Raw genomic sequence first — 25,816 nt, forward strand, 5'->3', positions numbered from 1 at the left:
GAAACATGTTTTATACAGTACACTTGCGACGTACTAGAAACGAAATTATAAGTATAGTGACAGATAAGCGTAGCGTAGCGGATACTCGAACGTTTCAAGTTTTGCATATATAATAAATGAAAAACATGCGTTGAGAGATCATTCATTCTTAAAAGATAATTGCCAATCGAAAGTCTTACAGAACGAAATCGTGTTTCATTTAACAGCAAAGGTGTTTTCATACCTATTGTACACATATTTCGCATCGTCCTCTATGAACGAATATGGTAGCCAACAGAAATTTGAAGAAACGACGATACCTTCCTCATATTATAAATTTATTTCATTTAAATAAATTTCTCTTATAGAAATAACGTCTCACTCGACTGAATATTTCTTCTGTTGGATATTAGTACGTTCGTTATTTTTATCCGTTTTCAGTTATTCGAATAACATTTTTCCCAAAGAGCTAAAGCAAAGTAAGAGCTAAAGCAAAGTAAGAGCTAAAGCAAAGTAAGAGCTAAAGCAAAGTAAGAGCTAAAGAACCAAACTGATAGGAAAAACGTTTTCACCGGTGTGATCGATTACGATCGCCTACTAATAGCGATATACAGTAAAAGAGTAGAAAGACGCGAACTTTCACCAATGGCAAAGCAATGGACAGGAACGAAGAGAAGAAAATAAGAGAAAGGAAGAAAATGGAAGAGAGAATAAGATGCGCATCCGTGGCATGCTGTGAAGCAGTACGAGGTAGTGCAGCGCGATGTCCGTTGGCGTGGTGCGATGCGATATGGCACGGCGCGGCGTGGCATGGCATGCGCGCGCGCGCGCGCGTCCTACCCCCCGTGACTCGGTGGCACCCCTACCTCGCCAGGACCGTTTGTTCGGTTCGGTTCGAGTTTACGATCCTGCTGGGCCACAAAATTTACGGTGCCCTCTTAGAAACGATCTAAACACGTACCGGTTCATTCGGAACACCATTTGGAAATGTGGCATACTTTGCCACGCGCATTGCCTCCGTGATCTAGGCTACCATTCGATTCTCTCTTCTTCTTCCTCAGCCTCTCTTACCTTTATTTCCTTGCTACGCCTGTACTTTTTCCCTTTTGTGAGATCTTTGTTCTCTGCCTCGAACGACAAAATCACATTCATCCGTGTAATCTTGTACGTTTTTCATGAAACTTTATGCTACATTTCTTCATCCAACTGTCTCGAATAACGAAAAACGAATTACGTGCACTTGCGTAAATAACGCGCTAAACTGTAACATCCTGGACAATCGAATGGAAAATATATTAAATGAATTTTGTGAAGATCTTCTCTATCTATCTATCTATCTATCTAGCGCACAACAAAGGAGAATGTCATTCATTCTTGAAAGAAAAATAAAAATTTAATTAGACTCTTAAAAAATGTGTGCTCTGAATACAGCTTGGAAGCTCGAAGGGCGTTGTATTATTCAATCAGCTAGCGCGATGAGAGACCTCTCATGTGCCGAGCTTCTTGTGTGTAATCAAGTTAAAAATTTATATAAAACACTGCCGGATGATTGCGAACGATGCCTGGGTAGAGTGACATAAACTCGGTTACATAAAACAAATGCAGGAACACGCGAAAGGGAAGCCCCTTTTGTATCACTGGAGCCAGTGTGCCACAGAAGAAACCCTTTCGAAGAATCTTTACATATGCATGGACCACCAATGATACCATAGAAAATCGTCACCCCCCTACGTCGTCCAGCACCGCTCATTATGCCTTTCGTGTGTCATAACATGATAAAATTTAAAGGAATATCAAGATAGCCTTTTTCTCTCTTATCAAATTGTATCTACGCAAAGCTATTAACGTTAAGTCGAACATTTAGCCTACTAATTAATTTCGTCCTTGTTTCTCCGAACACGTCACGTCCAAGAAGAGGTAGCATATCAGGATTATGACAGAGATCTCTCGTAAACGAGATTTATTTCGGTAATCTTTTTCGCAAAACTCATTAGGTTACCACGAAAATTTTCAACGAGTTTTGACCAATTGCGTACACCCGCGTAATAAAATTTAACGATTGCTGTAAACGTTTCGACAAAAGGAAGTACGACCAAGGACGGTAAATGGTAAAACGAAGGACTTTCACCTTAAAACTTTCTCGAAAAGGAACGAGCCTAACCTGTCCATAAGCCTGGGAAGAAACAAGATCAACATAGAATTTATTGAACCTGTACTTCCTTTGAGAAATGGTGGTCGTTGTGTTTGCGTATAAATGATCGTAAAACGAAACCAAGAAGTTCCCTGTTTACCGTACCCGTTAACTATTGTCCCATTAATTTCGTTTGGAAACAACCGTTGTTTCCTGTGAAAATTTCCCACAACTACCCAGTAACATTGTAAATTGTGACTGAATCGCGATCCTTGTCGGCAAACTATTCATCGCGTTATATTGCACGGACTTTCTACTAACCGTTACGAACGTAAAACTTCAACATATCAATATCGTATAACGATTACTCAAACATAATCACGGTTTAGAATATTATACTTTCATAGCTCAAGATGGAATAGAGTAGTCATTGTATACGAGAAGGGGTACAAGCCACGGATTTCGCTCGTCTCTACATGTTTATCAAGATCAACGTTCTATTTTCATTTATACGCGCTTTAAATTTCCATATATACAAGATGTTCCATAATGTGTTCCATGATCCACTTCAGAAGCGGACAGGAAACGCGAAAACGAAAAAGGAGAAGATTCATACAGCCATGTGCTTCGCTCGATCTTGTTTCAAAGTTACAGCCATAACTCTCGCGTTATGATAATCCGCGACACTTTTAGCTTCGTAGAAGATGCTCGAAATGACCACCCTCGGTTTCTATCAAAAATTCCTAGTCGTCGTGTCAAACGAATTCGCGATTGTCGATCCATGTTTTCCATGATACCGTTGCTCGCGTAACAGAGTAAAGTGCCATAATAAATATGTCGTCGACTAATTTTCGCATACTAACTGTATGGATCTGGCTCGATACGTTCCAAAGTCACCACGGTCGAATGGAAAGAATTATGGAAAGAATTTTTAATTCTTCTTTTTAACCTTTTCCCGCGTAACTCTCTCTTGGTAGGCTCTGACGAGAAATATGTTAATTGATACGCAATTTGAATATCTTTTATCGAGATACGTTGTACGACACAATCTCCTACAACGTATCTTGTCAACTATCTGTAATAGAGAATAGTGGGGTTTAGCTCACTCGCTAAAATTAGCTTTCGTACGAACAACAAGGCCATCGGGACAATTCTCTTTATCTACATCAATCAGAAAACTCGTCAAAGTTAATACCGCTGTCACCAAAATAACGCCAGATAACGCGAAACCTTTTGCACGAAATCACGAGCTTCGAATATTTTCATATTAGAGGATGAAAATTATATGGGGAAAAAAAAAAGAAAAAAAATGTAACGACGAAACGTAAGATTTTAATGTACGTGGCACATGTGTAATATTCTCGACAGGAACCTTTCCATCCCTTCGACACTTGCGCATAGGGAGTTAAGTATACGTATTACATAATAAACGGGAGTAAAATCACGATCGTAATCTGTACGACTGAATAGCTCAGCGGGTTTCTGGTACCCTTTAATAGACTCGTATTTGTATTCATTGTGCTTTATGCCAAGTAAACAAAAACTAAACATTACAATGCCATATCTAATCGTTTTACCGATGATATTAGACTCGTGCATATGAAATGTTATGTTTCAATTGTGAAATTAACAAGGATACGTGTTCTAAATTTTGTTACGTAATTGTCGCACATCACGTTAAATAATAACAAGCAAATTACAGTTATTCGACGCCGTAGAACTTGCATGATTTTTATAGACGTAGAATAATAAAGTTGAATAATTTTTGGAAATAATAAAATCAACGTGCGTATATGTATGGACTAACTTAATATCAAGATAATTAAGATCGCGTTAAAATCATATTTCTGGATGTTTTTTGAAACATATAATTATCAAGCATTTCAGCCGTATCTTTATTAAAATACATCTGTTTTTAAACGGAAGCTTCGAATTTTATTTTAAATCAAAATCTTCTGCGAAAGTTTAAAAAAAGGAAAAAAGAGAAAATTTCTTATTTCCTCCAATCCCAAGAAGCTAAAAGATTAAACGAGGTTACCACGCGTTTTAAACAAATTCTAATAAAAGAACAAAAATAAGAATTACGACAGAGAAACGGATGAAATTAAACTTGAATATCGGGTGGCTTATAATTAATGTTTTAAAGATAGGTTTTATAGTTTCATAAATACTTGTAAGAGCAGCGAGTAAACGTTGAAATCGTCGTTGAAGTTGAAACAGTGCAGTATCACGTGAAACTGTCAATTAGGAATCCGTCGGTCGATTTCAATATCTGCTGAATCGATCCTTTCCGACCGTTCATAGGTTGTCACAAGTAATTGTTCCGAAATTTGCTTACCTGTACTTACGACAAACAATTTCTCTAAAACATACATTTATCAAATTATTACAGATACAACGAATAGACTGGAGAACTTGTATATAAATCTTACGATATACAATTAGATTTATCGAACGTTATTTATTTTGTCAACGCTTTAACTCCGCGATACCTTATGAACAGTGCGTTGTTTTAACAGTATTTTTGCACACGAGACGGTCAAATATCACTACGAACACATTTTTTTATGTTACTCTCAACAAACAACAATTTTACCTTTGATAATAAAAGTACAATGAAAGGTATTTGTAGCGCGATCTAAGGCAAAACACTGCCGGATGCTCCTTACCATGTTCTTTGTTGTACGTACAATCGGTCGTATTAAGAATAACATCTTTAGAAAAGAATTTTTTTAGATTTGTAGATCTTAGAAAGAAATTTGTACTTCATTTTTATCGGAACTGAATGGTAAAAAAGAAAAAAACCTTTAGTTTGAAGTATTTCTTTATTAGGTACTTTGTTAGGTTCTTTTTGGAATTGTTATATTTTAAGTTTGTTTTTATTCAAAATTAGTAGTATATAAATTAGCAGTAATATTCGGACTTTGAAACGAAATAACTTTTTTGAAATTGGACCTGACAAGTTTTCTCGAGAAATTAAAGGATTAATCTACTAAATGACGCGTGTAATAAATCATAAAGAAATTGCGATCGGTAGGAGTTGCGAAGGAAATAATAAACATCACCTTCTACGACTTTCTTATCCGAGCTTGTAAGAACTTTCAAGAGGTTCTTTCAAAAAAAAGCAATATCATTTATCCATAAATCTACACAGTAAATTAAAAACGACGAAGACACCGTAGCTTTTAATTTATCGGAAATAGGTTCTCGTAATTCCTTCTCTGTTTTACAGCACTCGATACTGAAACTAAACCAGAATCGGACGATATTGTTACTAACAATGCGCACTTAGGATCGATGAAACAATGCGGTTGTCGATGACAGGTCGTCAGAAATTTCGATACGAATGTCAAATCTGTCGTAAAATACAAGGATTTCGCGATAGATCGTGCCATGTGTAACACCCTCGAGAGTTAACAATAAAGAGGACACATTTCTCATGCCAGCTTCGTTATATGCCTTATATAAATGTGTATCTAAGTTATTACATCAACGCCGGAAATCATAGAATTACGCCAACTGTAAATTGGTAGTAAGAAATATAGCTTTGTCGTGTTGGAACGTTGCACTGCCATGTACGTGTTTAACTGTAAGATGATAAAGATCGTAGAAAGAAAGGCGGATACAGCAATTATTTGTTTATAATCGATGAGCTAACTTCAACGGCTAAGTTTCACCAGGAATAAATCTTTTTCTCTGTAATAAATATAAAAATTGTCATATTAAATATTCATAGCTTTATTATTAATGGAAAGAATATTCTCTATTCGAACAATTGTTTATACACAATATATAATATGCTCGAGATCGATTCGAAAATTGAAACAGATATAATATAATTCAACGATATCGGTAATAGTCGAGACAAAATAAAGATAATGCTTTTTCTTATTAAAAAAAAAAGAATTTTATTCAAAACTATATCGATCGACAGTATATACTCTTGTTAATACATAAGTACACGCATGTGAAAGTAGAGACAAGTAGGGTAATAAAGGGTAATATCAAGAGAAATTAATATAACTAAAGATACTTGCTGGCCTAATTGCCTAATTGCTTGTAGTATAGTAATAATAGTATAGTACGTAATTACGGTACGATAATAAAAAATTCTTTCCATTCTTATAAATAATTTTGATAAGTTCACTAGTGAAAAAAATCGACATTTATATTTTTCGTGGCATCTGTAGTTTAATAAGTCCGTTTTAAATCGACAGGGAACGTCGCTATCGGATAGTAAATTTTACGAAATTTTCAAGATCTTTCCTGTTACATCTGCTGTTGTATCCGTGTCGTAGATGGACCGGTATTTAAGCAGAATCGCATGTACGCAGATGAAATAAGAGATACTTTCGCAATCTTGTATCCGAGTAGCGATGATATTATTTAACAAACAAGCCGGATGGAAGACTTATCAGAGTAGTGTTACCACTAATCTTTGCAACGACTTTAACACGCTGCACGCCTGCATGCAAACTTACTCTTTAGTAATTAAGAGATTAAATTCTGTTGTCTGACACTGACTTACAACGCCCTCCTTTTGTCCCTTCGTTCCTTTTCAATTTGCGCTTCTATTAGATCACATATTTATGTAAATGATAACGATCAATCTATCAAATTACATATCTGTTATCTCGTTCACCTTGCTCGTTGTATATTTTACCTAACGAAATGCATTATTTACTTGTACAAGTTCAATACACGTTCGCTTTCTTCAGCTGTTCTTTGTATATTTATTATTATTGTTATCTCGTTTTCTTCTTTCACGTTTCCAAATAATAATCCGAATAAACAGTATACTTGGAAGATTGAAGAGATTATTCAAAAGTACTTGATAATGCGCGAATGCACAGCTACATAAAGAAGTGGGTTTTCTCATCTGCTTAATAATTGTTAAGTCGTATCTCGTAGCTTTAGGTCATCTACGATTGTATCGTGGCGTTTACTATGAACGTTAGAATGTTGTCAGAGAAGAACGTAGCGGAACGCGTATTGTCACGGATTCTATGTATACAATCGTAACGACATTTTCAAACAACGTTCCGACTGTTGCTCTTATTTTCTCGAAAGGCAGACAGAGAAATAAAGAGGAAGAAAAATAGAGGAGGAGAGAGAGGAAGAAAGAAATAATTGTTCAAAGTCCAGCAGGTCCAGCAATTCCGAAGGCGAACCATCATGTCGGCGTCTCGATTGGTACGGACATACGAGCACGCACGTATTCGCGGTACAAGACTGAAAGGACACGTCTCGAATATTTTACCCCGGGAGTTTTTCCTCTTTAATTGATTCAATCGGCGAAAAACACGGCAGGACCGCTTCACCCTCCGGGAATTTTCACCCGCCGCCTGCCTCACGCCACCTCCGCGTCATCCACGCTTTCAGCAACCAACCGCTGTAACGAGACGCTGGAACTAACCTTCCTTTTCGATGAAAACGCCAACTCCTCTTCGCGGTTACTCCCTTCCCTATTCCCTCGTCCCTCCTTCCCGTCTCTTTGTCTTCCCTACAAACTTTATTTTCTCTTTATTATTATTTTCAGTTTCTCCGAATATAAATTTCTTTCTTATTTCTCTAATCCGCCTTCGTAATTTTTCACTCGCCCCTTCCTACACTTCCTTTCATCGACTTTATTTATATTCCTCTACACGAAACGGTACGGAGAATCCGCTTCTCCGCCCCTTTTTCCTATTGCCCTTCGTTTACGAATTTTTCATCTCTCCTCTTCTCCTTTATTTACGCCAGCTGCATTTACATTCGTTGTGCGTCGTCAACGTTTTATAGGCACTTCACGTAAGAACGGAATATCGATGTCTCTTACGTCGAGGTAATTCTACGAAATAATATGGAAACATTTATATACAGACACTAGAACCAAAGCGGCACCGCTATTTCCGTGGGGGGTCGTTTGCCTGTAGCAAAGCGCGCCGGTGGGAGTACACTGGAAACAGAACTTTCCATAAATGATGGAAACTCGCAAATTTTCCGTTTGTTATTTTAATTAGAGCCTTCAGGCCATACTTAACGAGAATCTGGCTGTCTGCGTTTATATTGTGTACCTCTACAAAACGACAATGGAGCGTGGAGTATCGGTTTCTACATGACGCCCTGTAATCCGCGCCCCAATCGCGAAACAGAAAATTTCCACGCTGTGTATATTTCTTATTCGTCTACTTTCTTTTTTCTTTTTAATTGTCGTCGCGAAAGATTATTAAGAATATTGCGATTTCTCTTTCTCTCTTTATCCGTTGCTAAAAATCTACGGTTACGTGATATTAAAATATCACGAGGGGACACACGGTGGCGAACAAAAGTACCGGCACACGCTTTAAAACAGAATTAATTCTTTTTTAAATTCAACCAAACGATTTGAATTGTTCCGATGACGCGTAAAGAGTTTTTGAAAGAATTGCATTTCCCTTGTTTCCGCATCGATAGATTTCGTGGAAATTTACTGCTTAAATTTTCATTAGAAGCCTGAAAGAAGAAGGATAAAAAGCTTGTAAAAAATTACCATTACCATTATTCTTCGCGATTCCGACCAACCGCAGTATTTCCGAAAATTTTTTACGCGTCACCAGGTAAATTGGTCCTGGTGATTCTCAAACAAAAAATTCAAGTTGTTTGGTTCAATTTTAAAAAGCAGCTATTCCGTTTTAAAAATCCTAGCGATATTTTTGCTCCCGATCGTACACGTATATACATAAATGGAGGAACGCAGGATGTGTCTGGTAAAACGGTACTGTTAAATTTACTTTCCGTAAAAAGGATTTTTAGTTCGAAAAGTGTCGCGATAGAAAGGAGTGTCGTAAAGAAAGAAAAGTCTCGACTGTTTTTTTTATCATTCTTTTAGAATCAGTCGTAAAAATTTTTCGTCAATCTTACTGGCTAAAAGTGGTACAGTTTTTTCCGTTACTTCGAAAAGAATAGTGGAACTAGTTTTTTGCCGTTAGAAGGAACCGTTAAAAAAGCAGCGGAGAAATAATTTACAGTGGTAACTTTTTATGCTTGGTCGCTTCAAGAAAGAAGATAAAACAGGAACCTTGCCGTCAGCAAAATTTGTTCATCTATCATGTAAAAAATATACGCGACGATACAAACGTTTCAAACATTAAATTCAATGTTTTCTCGAAAACAAACGGTTCTGCCAGAAACTTAAAAAAATTCGTTGTTTGGGAAGCTGACTTTTCAACTTCCTTTTTTCTCCAAGTAACGCTTTTTGCTCCTTAAGAATACGCATGCAAACAACTTTTTAAAAAGTGCTGCTGGAATTTACGACGTTTTTTTTTACTGTAAAAACCTTAGTAGATTTTTTTCGCAAAATAAATCGTCTCTTGCTGAAAAAATGCTTGCAATATTTCCCATGTATTATAACTTTTATGAACTCTATGTTACAACTTTGAATTCCTTCGTACTACTATACGTTTCTCCGCGTTTATGATACATAATTACGCCTAATTATTCATTCATACTTAAAACACAACGCAATTACGATTATACCAGGTGATCTCATGTTTCTCGAAGTTGAAACTAATTCTCTAGGCCGATATGAAAAATTACTCATACGTATATCTACCTACATCTTTCGGATACTTTTCTTTCTATGAAATCTCAAATTATACCAATTGTTCGTGGTCCTTAAATAATCATTGAAACACGTCCTATTAACCTTCGGATCGGAAAATCTATTACAACGGTCGCAAAAAAAAAAATAGGCCGACACAAAGCCCGAGCAAGACGCAGATGGAGCCAATATTGATTAAATACCACGTGGAATATTTTGAAATCTGATATTTTAATTTGTAAATAGAGCATATTATTCCCAGTGCAATGCATTGTGATGGCGGTGTCTGTAGGGTTCAGAAGGACCGCTTTTAATGACCCGGACGTGCGTGTATAGTTCCACCTAGCACTGTCGTATTCGATTACAACCTCTATGCTGTATACTCCATGCTCTCCGTAAACTCAAAGTAATTCTCTTTCCAATTCTTCCACTCCTCTCACCCTTTTCAAGTTCGGCTCACGTTACCATACCGATAGACTCGCGCTGATTTCTTCGATTACTTGCACGTACTTGCTCGCCTATGCTCCTTCAAATCGCCTACCAGTTATCCCGATGTACAGCTCGCGACTTTCTTTTCATCGTAACAAGTGCGTTTACCTCTGCAATTCTACCTACGAGTATTTATAAATGTTGTATAATTATAATCTACTATGTAATCCGTAACTATTATGGTGAAACGGTTATAGGTTAATTCTCTGCTGCTGTTTTCTGATAGATACACACCTGTCTCGATTAAAAAGTAAAATCTCAAGTCATACGTTACTTATACGTTATTATAATCGATATAATACCTTTTTACCAACTGTTTCTTTCCGAAGATTTTCAGATCACATGCATTGATTCACAATGGATATAACCTAACAAACACGAAGATGGTATCCCGCTGGGAGTAGCCACCCACATGATAATCAAACGGCTAAAAAATTCTACCAAATGTCGGAATTGGACAAATTGTGAATATAAAGTATTAAATAAAAAAAAAGACGTGCAGTGATCCTCAAACTTCGTGGTAACTTGTCTGCTGACAAAGTATCGTTGTTGCCTGTTTTGTAGCGGCACGTTAGTTAGTGGACAATCCAAATCATGTTGTTGTTTTGCCTCGGAGTATCAAGATCGTTAGGAAACACGTAATGTAAGAATAAATAAACTCCGAGCAAAACAAGCAAACCGTCGAACAAAGACCAGCTGATACGACGATCCAATACAACGAATTATCTCATCGTTAAACCTCACCGACCAATCATCCTTTACACATAAACCTCTACAAATTGGTAACTCCGACGTGAGTTGAGCACGACCAAACAATCCTCTACATTGGTGACACCGACGTGCGAAAAGTGAACATTTACAATGACGAGTAGCAACAGACAACTTCGTACAGAATTCGCAGACTCAAACGGTTCAAGTCTGCACTGGGAGTTCGAGAAGGAAGAAATGGGCGATAGAACGCCGTCTCAATTCTATACGGATTTTGCCCCCTCGTCAGCCTTCGACGACTTAGTGCTGGCGACCTGGAAGAAACACCTCCCAGCGAATACTCAACATGTACTAACTGCGCTGAGAATAACGGAAACGAACGTCCTGATGAAGGTGGCCGATAACATCCACGGAAGGCACCCGGAAGCCGGAAGCACCCGAATCGCAACAGCCCGGCCTCTGCTACTTCCACGTGACGTTCCAGGACCGCGCGAAGAAGTTCCGTTCTCCAGGCACCTGAAATCGGAAACGGGATCGACTATCGCGAAACGGACGTTAGCACGCCTTTCATCGGCGTGGACTTCTTAGGCCACTACGGGTTACTGGTCGACCCTCGAAATCGACAGCACAGCGACAAGACCAGCAACCTATCGACAACACGATACAAGGACACGACAGAGGCTGTATCGAGCAAAGCAATCGTCGGTGAGTCGACGTATCAGCGATTTCTCGTCGAATTCTCGGACGCGACTCGTCCACTCGTTCGGTAGCGACAAAATACGACACAGTGCGCTACTTCATATCGAAAACCACGCCAGGCCCTTCCGTCTTCAACGAACCTCGACGCCTCGCCTCCGCAAGCAGTTGAAGGCGAGATTTGAGACGATGACGGAGCAAGGAGTGATGCGCCCAGTAAAAAGTCCATGGGCATCATCTCTGCACGTCATACCAAAGAAGAACGGAGGCCTACGACATCGCGGCGACCGTGTGTTGAACGCCTGCATCGTACCGACAGATATCCACCGCCGCATATCGAAGACGTCGCGCAACATCTGCACGGGTTTGACAACAAGCGGACGGTGCTTTACCTCGCATCGAAACGACAAACCCGCAGATACCGAACTCTCTCGCAACCGCACTCGAAAACGACGAGCGAAGTCGTACGACCGTATGCACAGCAAAGAAAACCTATTGTAAATATAACATAAAAAACGTTATCACTGGTAGGGGGTGATGTAGCGGCACATGAGTTAGAGGACAATTGGAGACATGTTGTTATTTTGCCTCGGAGTATCAAGATCGTTAGGATACACGCAATGTAAGAATAAATAAACTCCGAGCAAAATAATGTCGCCGCTATATGCAACCGTCGAACAAAGACGAATTTGAATTTTCCGTCTCTCCCCCGACCAGTATAAATAAGCAGACGCGATTGTAAGAAAGAGTTACAGTCAGTTGTCGATCAGTTATCAACCAGTTATCAACGAATTATCGATCTAATTAACGAGTCATTATCCTATTTTACGACTTATACACGGGACGAGCGTCTCAGCGAATATCTCCTGTATACTAATTTATTATTTTAAATATATTCGACGGTTTCAAAAACGAGCAATCTCGTTCAGTATGTACAAGTTCTCTACAGTTCTTTTACAAGTCCTCTCGTAATATCGTAATGTTTCTTCCCTAAACTAGCCGAAATATATTCTGAAACATACAGAAATAACGTACTAAGATATATTATTCTTCTTTATTGGCGTTGCAATTGAGCATATATATATATATATATTTATATATGGCCTCAAATGCTCATTTATTGCTCATATTCGTACGCTGAATCACAGTCATATCGTACAAGTCATAAAACTTCCGCAGACGGGACTAACGCTCTTAACATCGGTCGGTAGTTGTGTTTTTTAGATTGGTTATCATAGTAGCCTCGACATCAGGACTTGGCCACGCGATGGCAGTATTAGTCCGAGAACAATCAATTTTATAATTACAAGCGCTATCAATTCTTTTCTGTTATGACACGTTTGGAACGTATATTCATAGAAAGCTCTCTGAGTTGGAGTTTAGAGAAAAGTTCTTGCGTAAAGTCAAAGCCTATGGCCCTCTGATGGACCATTGGGGAAATGTCTCTACAAATTTAAATATTCAATAAGTTTTAATGCGGAAACATTTGAATTTTAAACACATGAAAAGTAATAATCAAAAATTTCATATAATTTATATATATGTATATCTTATTTGTGGTTTTTTGATATTAAGTCTGATAAAAATCATAAAATTTTGATAAGTTTGTGTACATATTACTGATTCAATCAGGGAGTTGGAACGTTGGCTAATTATCGATCGTTGTCTAAAATGATAAATTATTATCAAAATATCTAATACGTGGCAATGTTATTGATTAATTTTTACTACGTAAACGAGATGAGTATTAAAATAAAAATATATAGCAAAAGAAAATAATTATATTTATGTAATGAGCCGGGAAGGTTGCGCAATTCCGTACGTTCATTCAATCCATAGTCAACCGTGTTCCAATTAAAGAAATTCTTTTACAACTTCATTATATTACAAATAGTCGATTATTTGATTTACTTACAACGTTATCAATTATATATACAGATGAACCCACTTATAAGTCGCGTAATTTCCGTCAATGAACGACTGTCACTTGGTTATATCATACGACAATTTCGAGTATCATCTCAAAACATGGTTATCGCTGTAAGTTTTGTTTCGTTAGTTTTAAAGAATAATTACATAAACTACATGGTATTATCACTACAATTATTGTAATTGATGTATAAATATATTAAAATACTATAATTCTTTTTGTAAAAATGAATTATACATATATGTTGATGTGCTTATATAGGCAGGACAAAAACTACCCACAATTGATCTTTTTGAAGACACTCCTGTAAATAAAGTGAATCTTGCTAAAATTGCAAATGGGAAAAAAATTATAATTTTTGGAGTGCCAGGAGCTTTCACACCAGGATGTTCCAAGGTATATATTTTCATGTCTATTCAAAAATTTACTGTATTCAATGTATTAATAACTATCCTAATAACTATATTTAAAATAGATATAAATATAACTGAATAAATAAAGGAACAAATCATATTAAGTTAATGTTATGTAGTAAATGTTATAAGTATGTTAATATTTATTGAGTATTAAGATAGTAAAACTAATTTTTTTTTAATTATAAGAAAGTTATATTCTATGTATATAAAACAAAATTATTTCTATAGTAAAAGCATTTACCTTTGTATTTAAAAGAAATAGTACGGTGGATATTATATTTAAAAATTTGATATTATTTTAGACACATCTTCCTGGTTATATACAGAAAGCTAACGAATTAAAATCTAAAGGAATTGCAGAAATTTTTTGTATTTCTGTAAATGATCCATTTGTAATGGCAGCATGGGGTAAAGAACACGGAGCAGAAGGAAAAGTAAGATTATATTTTATTTATTTTTTATATTTTGTATGTAACACCATTTTTATCAGTAAATTTTATACTTTCTCGTACAGGTACGTATGCTGGCAGATCCAGCAGCCCAATTTACAGATGCGATGGAACTGTCAGTAGATTTACCAGTACTGGGTGGAAAAAGAAGTAAACGATATTCTATGCTCCTTGAAGATGGAGTAGTTAAGGAGTTGAATGTTGAGCCTGATAATACAGGTCTTTCTTGTTCCTTGGCTGAAAATATTAAACTTTAGAAAATATGCTATTAAATATTACGTAGCAGTTCATTATTTAGTAAATTATAAGCAGATGCTTTGGTCAATTTATAAATTCTGCTATTTATGTACGTATATAATAAAATGATTATTCGTTACCCAGAATTATAATGTGTCAAATAAATTATTCCGTGTGCCTTAATTTTATGTAATATACTTTATTTCATGTTCATTATTTCAAATATGTACTTCTGATTCTTAAATATTATTGTTTATATTTATTTCATATTTTTGCTTGTATAACAAAACAAGAAAAAATAATTTCACTCGATATGTATACATAAAATTATAATTAAAATATTTACTTAATCTTATAATACTAAGAACTATTATACCTACATTAGAATATAAATATATATATTATACATAATTTGTAATTAATTAATTATATATTAATAACAGAAAGTTATTATATATATCTGTAAAGCTATTATAAACAAACGTATATAGATATGTAAAATAATATTTATATAAGTATCGTTTGTAAATTTGTATTTAATTGGAAGTGAAGTGTGTTGACAACATTTCGTCACTAGCTTCACTGCAGTTAGAAAACCAATTGTTGACGTATGATGCTTGTTTGTGTTGGAAACTTTATGGCGCCAATCATACCACTTTGCTGTTAGCTGTAAATTTTTTAAAATTGCTTTTAAAAATGCCGGCGTTTTTGAAACATATCGAGGTAGAAAACTTTAAGTCTTACAGAGGAAAGCTTATTATAGGACCTCTAAAATCCTTTACTGCTGTTGTTGGACCAAATGGATCTGGTAGGTTATGTTCTTTTATATTAGTATATGGAAAACTTCTAATAATTTCAGACCTATTATGCAATATATATTTGTTTTTAATATAGGAAAATCTAATTTTATGGACGCAATTAGTTTTGTTATGGGAGAAAAGACAAGTAGTCTCCGGGTAAAACGGTTTAGTGAGTTGATACATGGAGCTTCAATAGGAATGCCAGTTGCACGAAGGTATTTCTGTATCTTATAGACTAAAAATTTTTTTAATTATTTTAACAGCATTTATACTTGTACATACTTTAACCGCTTGCTTTAATATTATAAACTATACTTTCATATCTTCCAGTTCCAATTATTTTAGATATATAATTTTTGTTTTTATTTCTATGCTAAATTATGCTTTTATTTCTACTCATAAGACTTCCAAACTTCTACATATTTCAAAGTTACATACAAAGTATTTTTTGAATTTGTTAAAATATTAAAAGAAAAGACTTATTATGACATACGTTTATTAAAAGTTTTTATATAAATATCTTATTTGTTTAAATACGCTATAATTTTCTTTTTTCTATTACATATTTTAAAGAAATGGTAATATCTAAAATTTAATAATTTTTGTTCTTTCTCTTTTACAACATGAGAAAAAGATTGTTTTAAAAACAATATCTAAAATAATTGTATTTAATTTTGTTTTTGAATATAACTTTATAATATATTATAAGATAAAGAAAAAGTGCAAGTATATAAATTTTTATACGGTTTGATTTAATAATCTTCAACAAACTAATTCAATTTTTAAATAAATTAACTTCTTTCCTTTTGAATGTGTATAAATTTGTATTCAAAGGAAATAGAAATAATTTCTTCTTTTTAATTTTATTATTTAAAATGTATCAGAATATAAATATAAGTTAGAGAATAACTTAAAATTAAATCATATGCTTAATTGTAATATGGGTGTTTTGTTTAATAGGAAACAATGAAATATTCCATAAGGGAATGAAGTTACAAAAAAATATTTTCGAGAAAATTGGTCAGTACATAGGAGAACATTAGGTGATATAAATAACATTTTTTTGAGTGTAGAAATAGAAGAGATATCAAAGTCAAGTCAATTTTTTAAAAATAGTAATATTATGTAAAGTTTTCATAATATGGTGGCATTTGTTGAGATACAAATAATAACATTCCATGTGACAAAACATCATAAATTAGATCCAAAGCAGTCGAATCAATGCAAATCATTAGCTAACACCTTTGAATGATGCCGATTATGTTATGCATTATAAATAAAGATCAAGCTTCTTTTCTCTTTTTATATGTCTTGGATTCATCTCTTTATATTCTAATAATTAGTTTAAGAGATGTCTTTATTGAGACAAAAATTCAAAAGTGCAATTTGACCATTCTTCTAACCTTTATAGCAGTTTCTTCGCTGTATGACACTTTCAGTATCCTTGAACAAGTCAATGTTGACAGCTCTGGTCTGTTGGGACACTGTCTATAAAATTCTTTACTAAATCTCATATTCCACTGTTTCCAATTAAACAAAATACCCTATACATATATGTGCATATATCTGCATTTATAAACATAATATTTATAAGCATAATCTGCGTATCAAATGTATTTATATATATGATACATCTTATACAGTCATTATAAATTACAGCGCATCTGTAACTGCTGTGTTTGAACTAGAAGATGGAACCGAAAAAAGTTTTATACGTTCTGTACAAGGCTCTTCTTCGGAACACAGAATAAATAACAATGTAAGTTTTATATATTTTTTTAGTTAGTTTGGTTAGAAATTTAATTTGAATGGAAATTTACAAATTTTCATGTGTATTATGTAGGTAGTTACTAGCCAAGTATATCTCAATGAGTTAGAACAACTTGGTATTAATGTCAAAGCAAAAAATTTCCTTGTATTTCAAGGAGCTGTAGAATCAATAGCAATGAAAAATCCAAAAGAACGTACTGCACTTTTTGAAGAAATTAGTAATTCTGGAGCATTAAAGGCAGAATATGAAAGGTAACTTATATACATAAACTTGCACATATATTTTTTATGCAATATTATCCACAGTCATATTGATAATTTCAATATGTACAGCATACGAATATAGAATAATAATTAAAGTAAAGTTTAATGATCAATTTTAACCTTTTCTACTTGAAAGTAAGACAAGGAAAGGCATCATTCATTAAACATTAAATTTTTTTTCATTATTTCCTGCTATTCCATATTTTATTCACCTATATTCTAAAATATCTTGTAGTGTAATTGTTTTGTATAATTCATATTTTTGTTATGTTATTTTAAATAGTGTTACTTAAATTTTGTATAATATCTATTTAATTGTATATTAATTGTATATATATATACAATTAATATATATAATCGTATATGTATATACATATAAGAGGATTATTAATAAAAATGTGTTTATCATTAACTAAGCGTAATCATTACTTTAACATATTATATAACAATATAATAAGCTCAATATATCTAAAAGATAAATAATATACTGTGTAATATTTCATCTTTTTTTAAATCAGTTTCTGATAAACATGTTGCAATTATAAATAGATCTTTTACTTTTATAGATTAAGAACGGAAATGTTAAAAGCAGAAGAGGAAACTCAATTTTCATACCAGAAAAAGAAAGGTATTGCTGCTGAAAGGAAAGAAGCAAAACTAGAAAAAGAAGAAGCTGAAAAGTATCAACGTTTAAAGGAAGAATATGTAGGACATTTATTTACTCATTAACTTCAAATTTAAATAAATTATATAATTTATAGATCCTATATTGAATCAATTTTAAATGACTTAATATTATCTGTTTCATTGTAGATAGAAAAACAAGTAGAGCTTCAATTATTTCGTTTATTTCATAATGAAAAAAGTACAGAGAATTTAGAAGTCTCACAGAAAAAGAAACAACATGAAATAGAAAAGATTGAGAAGAAAAAGGAAAAAGCAGAAGAATTATTAAAGGAGAAAAAGAAAGAAGCTGGAAAATTAGGGAGGGATCTTGCTAAAATCGAACAGGATATTAGAGAAGTAGAAGTTGAAATAACAAAGAAAAGACCCACATTCATCAAAGCAAAAGAACGTGTTGCACACATGCAAAAAAAGGTAGAATCTGCTCGGAAGTCACTAGCTCAAGCACGTATTGCAGATGAAGCTCATAAGAAAGATATACACGAACTTCAAGAAGAACTGCGACAAGTAGAAGATGCTAAAGCAGCTTATGAAGCAAGTATTGCTGGACAATCACAATTACAAGGAAGAGATGTGCAACTTGAAGATGAACAGGTAAGAAAATTCAAATAGGATTTATATATAAAAATATTTTTCAAAATATATCATCGTAAAGCAAGATTATAAATCATTTTTCTAATTTTAATATTTTTCTCATTTTTCTAATATTATGTTGTAATAATCCTATTTAATTAAAGCTACAATAATTATATACATCTCAAAATTTAAAGACCAAAGTAGTCATTATTATAATCATTACATTAAATATTAATTTAAGGTAAGGGAGTATAATCGCTTGAAAGAGGAAGCAGGTAAACAATCAGCGAGATATTTACAACTTCTTGATTCTATTAATCGGGAGCAAAAATCTGATCAAGATAGACTTGATAATGAAGGAAGAAAAAAGACAGAAATAGAGAATAAACATAAACAAAAAGGTCATATGCGAGATGAAGCTCTTAAAAGAGTAGAAAAGTTAGAAGAACATATAAGGACGTCAGAAGCTGCCTTAGAAGATCAAAAAAAGTTGCGGGCCGACTTACAATCTGATGTTGGTACATCAAAAGATAAAATACAAAATTTACAGCGGGAATTAGAGAGCATTTCAGAGCAGCTAGGTGACGCAAAGGTTGATAAACATGAAGTATCAAGAACTAAAAAGAAAACTGAGATCGTAGAAAATTTTAAACGCCTCTTTCCTGGAGTAGTAAGTAACAAATTAGATTTAATATTTTATTTACAAATTATTTTATTACAAATTATTATTTTACTAGTCTAACAATGTAATTGTCATGTAATTATTATTATTTCTTAGTATGATCGCATGTACAATATGTGTGAACCTATTCATAAAAGGTACAATGTTGCAATTACAAAAGTTCTTGGCAAATATATGGAAGCTATAGTTGTTGATACTGAAAAAACAGCTAGACAATGTATCCAGTATCTTAAAGAGCAATATCTTGAACCAGAAACATTTCTCCCTCTTGATTACATCCAAACAAAGCCATTAAAAGAAAGACTTAGGTATGTAACGTAAAAATAACTTTAGACATTAGCTGCATAATTTTTTAAATATTTAGAAGAGTCATTATTTCTATTCTTAACAGTATCTTTGTATATTTTCTCACTTCTCCCTTCATATTACAAAGATTGTAGTAATTTCTAATTTCTAATTAGTTTTAATTTCTTCTGTTATGATTGATTTCTTCTTTCTCTCTTTTTGTTTTAGAAATATACAAGAGCCTAAAAATGTAAAATTGTTATATGATGTGTTACATTTTTCACCTAAAGATATTGACAGAGCTGTATTATTTGCTACAAATAATGCACTTGTATGTGAAACACCTGAAGATGCAAATAAAGTAGCTTATGAAATGGATAAAAAAGCAAGATATGATGTACGTATGTATAGAATAACTAATTTTTTTAAAAAGTTAGAATAATTAATATATACATGTAATTACAGTGTGTTGCATTAGATGGAACATTTTATCAGAAAGCAGGTATTATATCTGGTGGTAGTTTAGATCTTGCAAAGAAAGCGAAAAGATGGGATGAGAAACAAATGTCTCAATTAAAGGCACAAAAAGTAAGACATTTTATTTCCATATACAGTGTACTTGTATATTTTACTGTACAAAATTGTTCTACAGTATATGTTAAATATTTTGTAGGAAAAATTAACCGAAGAATTACGCGAATCTTTGAAAAAATCAAGAAAAGAATCTGAATTAAATACAGTTGAATCTCAAATACGAGGATTGGAAACACGTTTAAAATATAATAAAAGTGATCTTACTGCTACGGTAAATAATACAATTTATAATGCTATAAAATTGCAATTACAATAATAATAACAATATCTTAACATATCTTTTATATGCTGCTTATTAAAAATTATACGTATTACAGCAAAAACAAATTTCGGAACTTGAAACAGAATTAGATGCCCTTCAGAACGAATTAAATATGTTTGGTGTATGTAGATTTTTTATATTTTATTACACTTATATAAGAATGTTTACTAAATTGATATATACTTTGTATATAGCCAACAATAACTGTAATTGAAAAAACTATGGCTGAGAGAGATCAAGAAATACAGAATATCAAGGAAAAGATGAATAATGTTGAAGATGATGTATTTGCTAGCTTTTGTGAACAAATAGGTGTATCTAATATTCGACAATATGAAGAAAGGGAATTACGGTATGTGTACTTAAATTTGAGGGAAACAGAATATATTACCATTTCAATTTTTAGTGTAACAAGAAACTTAGTGTTTCATTCTCATTAACAAATTTTTGTATATTAGGAAAAAATAGAGAATAAAATTTTTCTTACAATTGATTAGTTCTTACAATTATACTTCTAGATCACAACAAGAAAGAGCAAAGAAGAGGATGGAATTTGAAAATCAATGCAATCGCATTTATAATCAATTAGATTTTGAGAAACAACGTGATACAGAAAGTGAGTAGAATTTAACTTCATATGCGTACTTTTAAGAAATTTAATACTCGCTTTGCTAAATTAATATTTGATTGAAACCTATAAATGAGAATATGTAAAATTTAGGTAACGTATTACGATGGGAACGTGCCGTTCAAGATGCAGAAGATAAACTTGAATCTGCCCGGCAGACTGAATCTAATCAAAAAGCAGAAATAGATCATGATGAAACTCAAATGGAGCAATTGAAGTCCGCGCGAAACGCAAAAAAGATGGAAGTTGATCAAAAAGAAGACGAAATAGGCAAGGCTAGACGTGAAGTTGGAGCAATAGCGAAAGATATACAAGCTGCTCAAAAACAATTAAATGGTATTGAAACCAAAATTGAACAAAAAAAAGCTGAACGTCATGCTATTCTAATGCAATGTAAGGTATGTTGTAAAACAAAATGAAGTTAATCAATCTATTGTTTAAAGATTTTATAGAAACAAGTATATGAATGTAATGTTATATAGATGGAAGACATTGCAATTCCAATGCTTCATGGAAATATGGAGGATATAGCTAGTGAAACTACTGCGACTAATAATTCGGAAACTAATAATGACTCGTCCTTAAGTACTCACCAACAATATGAACGTGAAAAACGAATAACTGTAGATTATGCCCTCCTTCCTGAAAATTTGAAGGATATAGAAGAAGAAGATATTAAGAAAACTACTGACAAACTAACGAAAACGATTAATGATCTACAGAGTACTATTCAACGTATTCAAGCACCAAATATGAAGGTAAAAACTATAATATTGCAAATAGAAAATTACGATTTAATCTTGTTTAAGATACTACATATAGTATACCCCAGACGAAGGGGTTTTGTGAAGTTACACTAACTCTTTTTGCTAACTCAGTGAAAACAGTAACAAGTAACTCTAAAATCTCACAGTGAAAATATGTAAAAATAATAATTTTAAATGTCCAATAATCCGGTTACTAATAGAAATTTATATTCTTATGTTTTCATTGCTTTATGCAACTAATAAGAAGGGACTGATAACATTTTTTAGTGACAACGCGATTGCATATTTAGTCTATTTCTCAATCGATTACATGCATTGGAATTTGTTAATTTTTTGAAAGAATATTTTCTTTTTCCTTCTTGAAAATCTTTCATTCACAATGTTGATCTTTTTAAGGCTATTCAAAAGTTATATCTTGCTAAGGAGAAATTACAAGAAACTAACGAAGAATTTGAACAGTCTCGTAAAAAAGCTAAAAAAGCAAAAACGCAATTTGAGAAAATCAAAAAAGAAAGACATGACAGATTTATGGCTTGTTTCGAGCATGTAGCTAATGAAATTGATCCAATTTATAAGGTTTGTATATGTTAAATATATGAATTAAAAAAAGGTACATAAATATATCTATTATTTTAGAGTTTAGCAAAAAATCAATCTGCTCAAGCATTCCTTGGGCCAGAAAATCCAGAAGAACCTTATTTGGATGGTATTAATTACAATTGTGTAGCGCCAGGAAAACGATTCCAACCAATGTCTAATTTATCTGGTGGAGAGAAAACTGTTGCAGCATTAGCCTTATTGTTTGCAATTCACAGGTATCTAGTTTCTAATTATTAAGTTTCTAAATTTTTATTTTGAAATAAATTTAAATCTAAAATTAATCTATTTCTTATTCATAATATATTTTACATTATATTAAATTATTATTAAATCATCTTATGTTAGATTATAATCTAATTTTATGAAATCTATAGTTTTCAACCTGCGCCGTTCTTTGTTTTGGATGAAATCGATGCTGCACTGGATAATACTAACATAGGAAAAGTTGCTAGTTACATACGCGATAAAACAAGCTCTTTACAAACTATTGTCATATCTTTGAAAGAAGAATTTTATTCCCATGCTGATGCATTAATTGGTATTTGCCCTGATGTGAGTATAACTGAAAATTTATATCGCCCTAGCAAAATTACATTACATACATATATTTTTTAATTACAGGTTGGAGAATGTTTGGAAAGTAAAGTATTAACTCTTGATTTAACTACATATCCCACGCACATTAATTGATAGGGTATATTTCGATTATAAATATACATATTTCAATTGTGTTTTATTTTGTCGTCTTGTTTTTCGCACGTAATAGTTTTGTTTTACATACAAGACATTTTAAAACTTCTTGTATCAGAATTTAGGAAAATATCCCATGAATGTCAAATCAAACAAATTTCAAAGAGTATTCGAATAATTCAATTTTTTATTTTTAATCCTTTTCTGTTTTTGGAAATATTAGGATAATATTGCTATCGTATTTTAATTATTTTGAAAATTTTTATTTTTATTTAAACTAGATTAATATAAGAAATTGCCTTTAGTAATGTAAAGTTGCTTGGTAATAAATTATTTGTATAAGTAATAGATTATCTATTACATTAAAATAATATGTCAATTTTTAAGTTAAGTATATAAAATGTTTAAAAAAAATTATAATTTTTATATTGTAAGTCTGTAAACATGTACCTTTCTAGGATAAAAAATTTTATTATAATATACTGTTTATTAGTTTTTAAATGTCTATCCTTTATACAAGATGTGAAGTAACGATATTTTATTAAGCTTTGTACAGCGTATTCGGCTACAAGTATCAAAGTATCGAAGGGCTGATACTTGAAGCTAAAATAAGATGAAAATCAAGAATGAAAAGATTACGTTTTCGGCTCTGTTTTTTAGTTATTGATAATTAAAAATTAGCCGAAGTGTCCCTGTGCGCGAGCAAACCTCCTTGCACGAATGTAAGTAGGTTTGTCTAAGCGGCAGGGTGCACAGGGATCCTCAAATCGAACGATACATGGGCGGCAACTTACCTCGTACAAGACGTAGAGGAGAAGATTATGACATTCGATATATTTGTTACGATGTTTGTCTAATTCGTTTCAGCGTTGGCTAAGAGATAGGTGTAAGAAAACTTTACCTATTAAAAACTGAAGATGACTGAAAACTCGGAAAAGAAAGATGACAGAAGAAGTTTGCTATTTTATCACTTTAAAGCTCCCCTTCAATCATGTTATACCAGACAAAAAATTATCAATCCACCCACTAACAATGAAATAATCTAAGCTGAGCATGTTTCGTGGCTCACGCTGTACAAACATGAATATCAGTTGAAAAACATCAGTACAAATTTGACGAGTCCCAGCATTATTTATTTAAATTTATATTCTTTATATAGATCTGTTCATATTGTTAGACCAGCGGAGAATATTCAGAAAGATCAGCATATTCATTTTCACTGGAAGAATATCCTACGTCGCACGAGAAATGAGAAAAAACTTCCTCATTTTATGCTTAAAACACGACGTTACCATTAAATGAAAAATTCGGAATTCTGTTTTCATAAGTGTAACATTAATAATCATAACGAATATTTTAATTAATCTGTGAGGATATGATTTTTATTCTTTTATCGAATTATTTGAAAGTATTTGTTTTTAACGACTTCGTTATGTCCTACAGAAACAACTGTGTACGTACAATGTGTAGTTTAATCGGAACACCAATGACGATGACACTGATGCAGATAACATTCCGAGATCTGTACGTAGTTTCCATTAAAACAAGTATGTAACGTATTTATTACTGTACGACGGCCATAGAAGGAATTATAAAATTTTAATAATTTGTTCATTTTATTTCTACTGGTTCTGTTTCGCAGCTTTATCGAGTATTACTTAGAATTTATTGCTAAACTGACAATACAACTCATAAATATTCAGACACTAGACAATTTATAGCAACAATACTTACATACACGAATGTAAGTAAAATGTATCAATTAACGAGAAATTAATAGTCAAAAATAATGCCTATAATCTTCCTATAGAATCGACAAATAATAGAATTTAATTATTTGTTTAAACTATCCCACAGTTGTGAAATTTACCTCTGCTGTAATATTGTGATAGAATTCAGCAGAACTTTAAACATATTTTCTCTCCCTACATTACGTATATGTGTATAGTTTGTAAACTGTCAAATGTAACGTTTCTTTGGCTATGTGTGTGTTATCTTGCTACTCGAGAACCGTTGAACCGAATTTCTTTCCTATATAGGTACATCCTCGGTCAAGTTTTAAGCTATGTTTGGTTAAAATTGACTTTTATGGAGCTAAGCAGTGAAGCTAAATGCGTGACAAGACGAGGAAAAAGCTGGAAACGTACAGGAAACTGAATGCGCTGTGAAAACTACAAGGGATGATACATCAAGACTGTGTGTGAGAGATAAGTAGCTTTTTAAAATAGTTGTACAAAGAAGTCCGTGGCGGTCATATCGTCATCGCACAAAGAGAGTCTTATATTCTCTGGCGTGGGTATGTTAACATGAGCTGGCGCGAACACACATAAGCATTTTAAATGCGTTAAAACAGGTTGTATTATTTGGAAAATTCTATGGAGAATTTACAGGTTCTCCTATAACCAATATTTTCAAATGTGTGGATTCATGTCAGTTCTCATCGCGATACCTTTAATATGTGTACGTATAACCCTAGAATGCCTTGTACTTTATCAATCTAGATACGTTAAAAGTTAATAAACTTTTTTTTGGGGATATGTTAGATTCTAAAATTAAAAATGAGTGTGCGGCAGCTGCATAACACGAAGATGAATTTATGTTAATGTATAGGAAGAATG

The 25,816-nt window shown here is 33.0% G+C and overlaps 2 protein-coding genes across 3 annotated transcripts; both read left to right on the forward strand.

Moving 5' to 3' along the window:
- The first annotated feature begins 12,922 nt into the window (after positions 1–12,922).
- Positions 12,923–14,779, forward strand: LOC122567197 (peroxiredoxin-5, mitochondrial-like). Of its 2 annotated transcripts, none has more exons than XM_043725512.1 (5): positions 12,923–13,072; positions 13,503–13,604; positions 13,756–13,890; positions 14,213–14,344; positions 14,425–14,779. In XM_043725512.1, the coding sequence occupies exons 2-5, from the start codon at positions 13,503–13,505 to the stop codon at positions 14,614–14,616; spliced, it is 561 nt and encodes a 186-aa protein (XP_043581447.1). In that variant the 5' UTR covers positions 12,923–13,072; the 3' UTR covers positions 14,617–14,779. The 2 variants fall into 2 exon arrangements, with proteins under 2 accessions (XP_043581447.1, XP_043581446.1); XM_043725511.1 differs by lacking the exon at positions 12,923–13,072 and adding an exon at positions 13,257–13,304.
- Positions 14,780–15,197: 418 nt separating this feature from the next.
- Positions 15,198–24,139, forward strand: LOC122566554 (structural maintenance of chromosomes protein 1A). The gene is made up of 20 exons (XM_043723986.1): positions 15,198–15,404; positions 15,491–15,611; positions 17,056–17,155; positions 17,240–17,418; positions 17,997–18,135; positions 18,244–18,708; positions 18,932–19,360; positions 19,469–19,680; positions 19,886–20,054; positions 20,123–20,245; positions 20,331–20,462; positions 20,569–20,634; positions 20,708–20,865; positions 21,032–21,129; positions 21,235–21,539; positions 21,624–21,899; positions 22,305–22,484; positions 22,545–22,723; positions 22,883–23,060; positions 23,130–24,139. Exons 1-20 carry the CDS (start codon positions 15,293–15,295, stop codon positions 23,196–23,198), a joined length of 3,690 nt encoding a protein of 1,229 aa, XP_043579921.1. The 5' UTR covers positions 15,198–15,292; the 3' UTR covers positions 23,199–24,139.
- Positions 24,140–25,816: the final 1,677 nt, after the last annotated feature.

The sequence above is a fragment of the Bombus pyrosoma genome, linkage group LG4 (assembly GCF_014825855.1).
Source record: "Bombus pyrosoma isolate SC7728 linkage group LG4, ASM1482585v1, whole genome shotgun sequence".
NCBI classification, from domain to species: Eukaryota; Metazoa; Arthropoda; class Insecta; order Hymenoptera; family Apidae; genus Bombus; species Bombus pyrosoma.

What these genes read in the sequence shown, in the direction of transcription:
- LOC122567197 (XM_043725511.1), top strand. Translation starts at nt 13,272, where the DNA reads ATGTTATTGATTAATTTTTACTACGTAAACGAG. An exon ending in ATTTTTACTACGTAAACGAG is followed by an intron (nt 13,305 to 13,502) that starts ATGAGTATTAAA and finishes TTATATATACAG; the next exon opens with ATGAACCCACTTATAAGTCG. An exon ending in TCACACCAGGATGTTCCAAG is followed by an intron (nt 13,891 to 14,212) that starts GTATATATTTTC and finishes ATATTATTTTAG; the next exon opens with ACACATCTTCCTGGTTATAT.
- LOC122566554 (XM_043723986.1), top strand. Translation starts at nt 15,293, where the DNA reads ATGCCGGCGTTTTTGAAACATATCGAGGTAGAAAACTTTAAGTCTTAC. An exon ending in AACGTTTAAAGGAAGAATAT is followed by an intron (nt 18,136 to 18,243) that starts GTAGGACATTTA and finishes GTTTCATTGTAG; the next exon opens with ATAGAAAAACAAGTAGAGCT. An exon ending in AAAGTGATCTTACTGCTACG is followed by an intron (nt 20,463 to 20,568) that starts GTAAATAATACA and finishes TACGTATTACAG; the next exon opens with CAAAAACAAATTTCGGAACT.